Raw genomic sequence first — 9,338 nt, forward strand, 5'->3', positions numbered from 1 at the left:
TGGGAGTTTTTCTGAGAGTAGAACAGGATGTTCTCAATGAGGTCGCATGGAGTCTCTCTGCAAATGCAGCAGTGCACTTCTCATCCTAGTGTCAGCTGGATATTTGGCATGTCCCTGTTCAGGGCTCTGTTTTCTTGGCAGGAAGTCCAGGTGCATTTGTGACTGCTTCTGTAAGGTGCTCAAAGCTGCCTCTAGAGCACCCTCACCTCCACTGTACTGCCCACGGCCATGTACACACCCTTCTCTGTTAGAGGGAGACAAGGGGGTTAGTTCCTACTCTAGGAGGTGTGGGGAAAGGGACAATTGTTGGTCCCTTAGTTTTGAAGGAAAACAATTTTTGAACTAAAAGTTCCATAAAGCTGAACCAGTTTTTTAAGCTGTGTTGCTGCTTGTAATGTATTCTTTTAAAGAACACAGTGCTGTGAAGTTAACCCACAAATCAAATGGGCATAAAATTCCTGATCTGTCCTGCGTGACCTCCGGGCCGCCTATACTCCTGCTTCGAATAGCCAGGGTCTTTTCCTGGCCTGCCTTCTTTCCCCAACAACCTGCCTGTCTGTTTTATTTTACCTGTAAAAGAGTGGACTCAGAACAGATAGAACGGTAAACATTTTACAGAACTATAGCACTACTTGCACACCGATGTACAGCAAAAATAAGGAGTACCAGTGTCTTGACAGTTAAATAGCTACTTATTTAAAAGAAGTAACAAGGAAATGACGGAAAATACAAATTGAACTGCTTATGCTTCTGAGTATTTAAAAATGAAACCAAGAAGATTTCATAAACTGTCAATAATACCATAATAAGTTAATGCTCTAATACATACATGAAGAGTATCAAACTATCAACTACTGTTACTAGTATGCTCCAAAGGGTGAAAATACCTTTTCTTATATAGTGTATTATCTCTATTGCATTTCATTGAATAATTTAATATTTAAACATAATTCTATAAACATATCATTAATAACAAAAAATGCAAATTTACAAAAACAGGTTAGAAGTATCTTGATGCCTTACTAATGATGTGGGCTGTTTTGTAATTCCAGTTTGCAATCTTTTGACATGGAGGCATTTGGAATGATAAACAATCCTGTTAGCAGACACTCTGATATTGAATGTCAGGAACTCTAGCATCACCAAAACATTTATTCCTTATTTATTCCTTGTTATGGTCTTCATTTACAATGACCGTAAAATGGCAAGCTGTCGTCAAAATTTTCAGAGCAGGACATACCCTCGACTGGTGTTCTGAATCTCTGGTGACACCTAAATAGGATCACAAACACCAGGGCCTCCATGACTTGGAATAGTATGAAGATGAGTGGGAACAGGAACAGAGGTCCAATGACCTCTGGGGGAAATGCCACTTTCAGGATGGTAGCGCACAATTGCACATTCTGGCAACCAGTTTCCATGGCAATAGTCCTCCTGCATCTGAAAGGTTTGAAACATAGAGTGAAAATTAAAACAAATGTCTTTTGCCTCACTAACAGCAGATGCTCTTATCCAGAGCTACTTACAATATTATCAGTGCATATTTACTGAGACAATTGTGGGTTAAGTGTCCAAGGATACAACAGTAGTGCCCCAGCAGGGAATCAAACCAGCAACCTTTCAGTTACAGGCCCTGCTCCTTACCACTACTATATACTATATACTATATACTATATACTATATACTATATACTATATAATACTATACTGTACATGTACAGTACTCTACCAGAAATTTTCCCATTTCCAGTATTTCATTCAGCTGCATGTGTGTGATATTTGGTCAAGCAGAAAACAACATACTGTTGAAGACATGATGATTGATGTAACTTAGAGATATTAACACTTTTCTGAAGAATAACACTTGATAGTAAAATTTTCAGTACTGTGTACAAAATATTTGTTTCATTACAGAAAACATTGCCTTCCTTCTTTTCTTTTAAATGGCATTTGATGCCGTGCGTTTGATTTACATTGTCGTTGACTAAGTGTAGAACTGATGGTAGTAGCATTTACTCTGTAATGTCTTCCCTGAATCTGGTGCTCATGTTCTAGCAAGTAGTTCTGTTTGCTTACTGTCCATTCAGGCTGAAGATGCTGGATAAAAGGTACCCAAACAGGTAGCCACTCAGTGGCAGTAGTGACGCAGTGGCCATGATCTGGGGTGACAGGATTGTCAGTATTGTGCCTCCAATTGTGATGCCAGACAAGATGACCAACGTCACAGATCCAATGAGTAAAATACACATCCCGACCTGTGGATTACATCAAAGCAGAGCCGGCTGTAGGTGGCTGTGTGTAAAACCCTCTATAGAACTGGCTCTCAGTGAGACTGACATCTATGTTGAAGGAACTTCACCTTGGTAATACCTTTATTACCTGAATGACAGCTAGATGTAAGACCTAGACATTAACACAACAGCATTCCCACACATATAAAAAGAGGGTATTTTTAGCATGCATGGTGTGCTGAGTCCAAACTCCTGAGCAGCCTCAAAGCCTGGAGACACTAGAGGTATAATGTCTGCTTCACTTGTTGTCTTTCAGAAATCCTAACACTATATTTGCATTCAGAAGATGAGAGCTGTATAAAAATTGATCATGTAACTGTCCTATACATTGCAGGTGACTTCTGACCCTAAAATAGTGCCACATTAGGTGAATTAAATTAATGGACTGTTTATTCCTTGGGAGACTATGCCAGAGACTGTTTAACCACTGGGTAGATTAAGGTTTACAGTGTATGTTCTGTCTTGTTGCAACAGAGAACTTCCTGCACTGTTTGAATAAATAAGGAGCACATGTTTAACAATAACATGCAACTGCAGAATAATTCATTGACTTTTTCCTCCTATTCAGATGCATTTAGAAAATCATTTGTTTCCTTGAACTAGTCTCTTTAATCAGGGTGCTTTGGTCATAAAATGTTAGGTGAACTAATGCAGAGTGGAAACTTTCTTTAAAGCACAGCAAGTCTGAGGGACGGTTTCATACAATGTCTTTAAGACGCTGTGCCTATGTGGGAAACCTGGCAGATGCAGTTAGGTAGTGAGCATGTCACCTTGGTGATGATGGGAGAATAGCGTGGTGCACGGTGATTGATAGCAATGCCAATGGCACAGGGTACCAGGGTCATGACCAGGGCCAGGATGATGCCAGTGTAGGGCACACTGCTCTTCAGGTTGGGTATGCTCTGGCAGTACAGGTAGAGCAGTAATGGCATCATGCCCAGAGCCAGAATGGTGGAGCAGGTGGTCATCACAATGCTGCCAGAGAGAAAAAGGCCATCAACCTAAGCCTAAACCACACAAATTGTTCATATGTGTGAGATGTAAGCAAGGTCAAACATGTTGTTAAATGTTAGAGACTTCTCTATGAGTATTACGTTTACTTTATTATTACTTCTAATAGGTGCATGCCAAGGTACTTTTTTCATTGTTGTGTGTTTTTGTAAAACAGAAAATCAATAACTTGGAATGGCTGTAAAAAAAATCTAATCACTGAAAGCACCGAAAGAACATCACTGAGCATCAAGGGAACATCACTGGTAAGAGCCCTAAATAGAAAACAAAAACAAATGCAAGCTCTAAGGACATATTAGGTATAGTATGTTTATTTGTATTTTTGTGTACAAACTAATTTAACAGATTTATAGCATTCAAGTCTGACTGTGGCAAAAGCAATGTTCATTAATAAATTAGATAAGATTATTTTCAAGATAAATGTAATATGATTGGTTTAAAATGTCATGAAATAAGACCACTATATGTCGCATGATATGGAGTCAAAGGGTTTATTAACCTGTAGGTTGTGTTCAGAACATGCTGATCTGTATTGTATTAATCATAATCGATTTTTACAATCGGGTCAGTGTAATGTAGTTCAGTCAACTCATCAGCATTTACATTACATTTATTCATTTGGCATACGCTTTTATCCAAAGCCACTTACATATGAGGTACAACACAACACAAGCGAAAAACCTTATAGAGTCAACAATACTGGAAGCACTGCATGACCAGGTTTCAAAGGTTGGCCAGGCAAGGTGCAAACCAGCAGGTAAAGCTAACAAGTGTGTTAAACCATTAGATTACTTTTTTATAATCTTATTTTATAGTTTAGTAGCAGACAGTTTGAGACATGAGAAGTTCCTTTAGGGGGTAGTGTTTCAGGTGCTCAGGTGAGAGCAGAAAAGCTGTGTCTTGAGATGTTTCTTGAAGACAAAGAGGGACTCAGCAGAACAGATGAAATGTGGAAGTTCATTCCACCATCAAGGGACAACAGCAGAGAAAGTCCTGGATAGTGATTTTACTCCACGATGCGACGGGACCACTCGGTAGCAGAGCATAGTGGTCGGGAGGGAGCATAGGGTTACAGCAGTGAGTTCAGGTAGATAGGTGCACTTCCATTGGTTACCCTGTATGCAAGCATCAAGGCCTTGAACATAATGCGGGCAGCTACAAGGAGCCAGTGGAGCGAGACCAAGAGAGGTGTAACGTGAGCCCTTTTTGGTTGATTGAAAACCAGACATGCAGCCACATCCTGTATCAACTGCAGAGGCTTAATAGTGTATGCAGGTAGGCCAGCCAAGAGAGCATTGCAGTAGTCCAGCCGGGAGATAACCAGTGCCTGGACAAGGAGCTGCTCAGCATATTCAGATAAGTAGGGCCTGATTTTCCTGATGTTGTACAGCGTGAATCTGCATAATATTTTAGTCATAGCAATGTGGTTGGTAAATTTAAGCTTGTCATCAAGAATCCTCAAAATACTATTGTTCTTCTCCAGATAGTATCTACAACCTCCATTGTGCAACCCCTGGGGAAATACATAATTTCCATATTGAAAGTCAAGTTGATATATTCCAAAATATGAAATCACATATGCAAGGAATGTATTTATAATATAAGTGAAAATCTGCAGTATTTTAGAAGTGTATCAGTTACTGTCACTCACCTTCATCAATGTAAATAGCTCACATGCTTTACCAAAATCCCTCTTGGACAAGATACACATATCTATGATTAATGAGCCACACTGAGTTTGAGATCAGCAAACTTCTCAAACTCAGTCTGTCCAACACTGAACTTCTCTACATGCCATTGCAGTCACCACCGCTTAATGACCTCTCTTTCTCCCTCAACAATATGACTGTGTCATCATTCTAGAGCTCCAAGAACCTGGGCTTGAGCTAAACACTAACCTGTCCTTCTTCAACAAAACAGCAGCAGTGACACAGAGCTGCAGATTCATGTTCTTCAACATCTATAAAATCTGTCTTCTTAAAACCAACTTGGTGAAATTCTTGATTCAAACCTTGGTGCTTTTCACACTGGACAACTGGAAATCTTCTGGTTGGCCTCCCTGCAAGTGCCATCAGACCTCTCCAGATAAGCCAGAATGTAGCAGCTCCTCTCATCTATTGCCAAATGCTCTCATGTCACACCTCTCCTTATCTGTCTGCAATTGCAACCTGTATGACTTAGGTAAACTCTGGTGCTAGCCTATGGAGCTGTAACAGAAACTGCACCCCAATACTTGCAGTCCCCCATCACATTCTACTTTCTGGCCAGGCCGCTTTGTTCCACCACCTCTGGACACCTAGTCATCCTCTCCTGGAAGAATTGCATGTCACATTCACATCCCTTATTTGCCTTGAATGGAACAAGCTCTCCACTGCTGTCTGAACTGCAAGATCACTGTCCATTTTCTATTGGATTACAAACCCACCTATTCAAAATACACCTGGGCCCCCGTACCTCTAACACTGATAATGAGTTAGTATGTGGTGTCACCGTAAGGTGTTGCCGTGGCATTATTAAAAGACAGCTCAGTTGTAAACAACTCAATTGTAAACTTGTGGCATTGGAGGGTGTATGGTATAAGTTTAAGGTTGAGCAGTAATAATTTAAAGTGGTATGCCCTTAATCCCACTTTGACAATATTTGCCATAATGGAACTATATGTCAAGGATGGCGGTAATGTTTTAGTATCTGTGAAGCTAATTGCATTATCCTGTTGATTGCACTTTCATAAGTTGCATTAGGTAAGAGTTTCTGCCAAAGAACTAAATGTGAATGTAGTTTTGTTGATAGTCGAATCTCAATGGAGATATACTTTATTTTATTTTGTAATGCCTTATTTGGGTTGGATTCAGGGTCAATTTAAGATACCTTAAACTGGACCATAAGAATTTGGTTCAAGTTAGACTTGGGTCAAAATATGACTGATTTAGAATGATTAAATATAGTCTATCCATTGCCTGCAAAAAAATGAGCATATGTTATTCATGTTGTTGAATCTGTGTGTATGCTATTCATCCTTACCTTTAGGAAAGAGAGGAACAGTAATAGTGACGGACGCTGCAGTGTTACCTGAGATTCATGTCACCTTGGGCAGCCAGTGCTAAGATGTTGGACAGGTTCCCTCCTGGAGAGCAGCCACAGATTAGCACAGTCACAGACTCAATGGGGCCTAGCTGGAACAGCTTGGCCAGGGAGAAGGCAGCAAGGGGCATAATGCCATACTGGGCCACCAGAGCGATGGCAACCCCTTTGGGCCGGACGATGTGGGCCTTGATCTTGAGGATCTCCATAGTGCAGCCCAGGGATACCATGGTGAAGAGGAGAATGATGATGGTGATAGCACTCAGGATCTTATCCATCATAGGAGAGAGCGAAGGCTGGAAAGATGCTGTACTGTTGTGGAGTGTAGTGTTATAGGAGGCACTGTGGCTCCCAAGGGTTGGATAATCATACAATGTCTGGTTCATGATGCCCTCCATCCCAGATCTGTTCTTCTGTCCTCACCAGACCCAGAACTGTGAGAGACACAGAGCAATACAAGGACATCAAACTCAAACACGGAATGTGTTGGAGTGTTTTGATTAACTGTCTAGGTCCTTGCCTTGTCACTGCCTTACTTGCACAGTCTTTTGTCCTGATTCCACTTCAGCTCATACTCATGTCAACAGGATATTTAAATAACATGATTGAATAAACTGTTAACCCATCTTTTATGAAGTAAAACCCATTCAGTTTGCCATCAAAACCAGCTGGTTCATCCATCAAAACAATCTGGTTAGCTATCAGACCCTTCTAAATTGCCTTGAAACCCAGCTGCTCTGCTGTCAAACAAATACAAACAGTCTTGGAAGCAGTTTGGCAGTGTCATTGGTGGGATCTTTACCACTACTGATGGACACATTATCATTCAAGAAAATGTAATCCTCTGTTTATCTTGCAGTGGCTTTGAACATAGGGCAGCATATCAGTAAGACAACTGAAATAATGAAATCATTTGAATTATAATGAAATAAGATGAAGGACACCCAAATCTGCATCACTGACTAGCATGTGTCTTTCCAAAAGTGTTACAAAAGCATTCAGCATTTCATGCTAGATTTTCTTCCTTCATAAAAGTACATTTCAGTTCTCACACCTACAGATCTGAGACAAGTCTCTTTTTTCTCCCAGAAGAAACCAAACACATTTATGTGACCAGAACAATATCAGGAGCAACATCATAAGTATTTCAGCTCCTGTCTTTATGATAAAGGAGAACCTTTGCCTGCCTTTGCAAGGTGTGATCTCTCAGTGGTTGTATGTGGTTGTATGCCCCATATGTGTGCTCTAACCCTGGTGTACTGTCTCAGTCAACCGCATATTGGCTGCCACATAACACCTCCAGAGGGGGGGCATTCTCCTGGGCAGCACACTGCACCCTCACCCCCCTGGCTTTTATTGGGAACTCGAATGGGATCTCCATGGGCAGTGAGGTGTCTACACACACCTACCTGTAAATTAATCCTCTCTTTCAAGGATTTCAGGTGTAAAGCACCTGGTCAAAACCAGGACACAAAAACTGTGGCTAGACTGGAGGTGAGTGGAGGTAGGGAAAAATATTTTACCATTCCTATTGTTGGTGAAAGAGTACAGCACTGACCTCCAAAGGGTGTTGATCAGTCATAGCTGATACTTACATGAACCCTGAAAATGGACTATTGTGTTTTACTCTCTTTTAATATGTGGCTTGTGTAATTGCTGATTGGGGGTGGCAGTGGATTTGTTGTTTGTGGTTCTCAAATAGATCAGCTCTTACACAACTTCTGGATCGAATGGCTCTTCTTGTTATCATCATGGACTGTCTCTCTGTCATCTCCCTCTATTCAGATCTACAATGCCAGGGAAGTGACATTCCAGTCAGTACACAAGCAGTGTATAGAATGAAAGGAGTCAAAAAATTCAGATTGTGATACCATGAAAGCTGTAACTACATTCACTAGGAGATTGTAGCAGCTTTTTTTAATCTTAGTACCATGTGATGACTATGAAGCTCAGAGGCCATTTTACCCTGTCTTCATTCTAGTGCTGCTTGTTTGTCACCTGCCTGGAACCACATCCTTCAGAACATTTTTCTATTGTGTGTGAACTGTGTCACATCATGCATCTTTGGGCATGTATGTGTCTTCTCCAGTGAAATAAGACTGGTCTCATTTCAGTGGAGAGTGAAAGTATGACTGCAGAAGAAGCTATTTTTCCTCATCACTCATAGTGTCACCAGAACAGTATACAATAACTGAATTTAGAACTTAAGAACTGGTACCATTCAATCGCTCCAATATAAATTGTGTCATACACAGAATATGCTACATTAACTAATCAAATGAAATCAAATTATGCTGCATACCATGTAGTTGTGTTACTTAATACTGACAATAATAATAGCTGTTATTACTGCACTGTGATAAAAACTTTAATGGAAACAATAACAAACATTTTTGTAAGTGCTGAGCCTTATATGGTAAAGCATTCTTTTCCAAGGGTATTTCTGAAATCCAATCAAAAGTAAAAGAAAATGCTACTTCATTGATTGAAAATCTAAACAAAGATTTTTCATTTTTACCTTGACAGTGGATCCCACTTTATCCTCTTGCTGAGAATGCATGGAGTGATAGTCTGTAGGACTGTGTACTCTTTAAGAAGCCTTGTTAAGCAACAGGGTGATTATTTATCTGTGTCATAAATATTTGTAAGATATTCGAACAGTGAGTTCTTAGTCCTGGGCTACAATCACATGGGCTGTTTCTGTTATCATTCACAGCCTTTGGACACAAGTGTATTAACATTTCAGAGATATCTAGGAATTGGTATGCCCTATTTTCATGGAACTTGAACACCAAAAATTAAACCATAAAGCTGACACACTAAATGTTGCATTCTAAAGAGATATGAGCAAGATAAATATTGTGAAGTGCTGAAATAATTCACAAAATGAATAATGAATACATTCAGCATTATATGAGAAAGCTGACTTTTCTGCTTCTGTCAACAAGTTATATAA

At 40.1% G+C, this 9,338-nt stretch overlaps 1 protein-coding gene across 1 annotated transcript; it reads right to left on the reverse strand.

The window, feature by feature from the left end:
- Window positions 1-191: 191 nt before the first annotated feature.
- On the reverse strand, window positions 192-8,935 carry LOC118791865 (sodium/bile acid cotransporter-like). The gene is made up of 6 exons (XM_036549346.1): window positions 8,901-8,935; window positions 6,371-6,816; window positions 3,061-3,265; window positions 2,076-2,254; window positions 1,241-1,440; window positions 192-244 (listed from the first exon to the last, which is right to left on the reverse strand). The coding sequence occupies exons 2-6, from the start codon at window positions 6,778-6,780 to the stop codon at window positions 192-194; spliced, it is 1,047 nt and encodes a 348-aa protein (XP_036405239.1). The 5' UTR covers window positions 6,781-6,816; window positions 8,901-8,935.
- Window positions 8,936-9,338: the final 403 nt, after the last annotated feature.

This window comes from Megalops cyprinoides, chromosome 17 (assembly GCF_013368585.1).
Source record: "Megalops cyprinoides isolate fMegCyp1 chromosome 17, fMegCyp1.pri, whole genome shotgun sequence".
NCBI classification, from domain to species: domain Eukaryota; kingdom Metazoa; phylum Chordata; class Actinopteri; order Elopiformes; family Megalopidae; genus Megalops; species Megalops cyprinoides.

Excerpts from the sequence above, each read along its gene's own strand:
- LOC118791865 (XM_036549346.1), bottom strand. The coding sequence starts at position 6,780 with ATGGAGGGCATCATGAACCAGACATTGTATGATTATCCAACCCTTGGG. Across the intron at positions 3,266-6,370 it reads CAAGGTGACATGAATCTCAG|CATTGTGATGACCACCTGCT; the intron begins GTAACACTGCAG and ends TCTCTCTGGCAG. Across the intron at positions 1,441-2,075 it reads ATCTTCAGCCTGAATGGACA|ATGCAGGAGGACTATTGCCA; the intron begins GTAAGCAAACAG and ends CAAACCTTTCAG.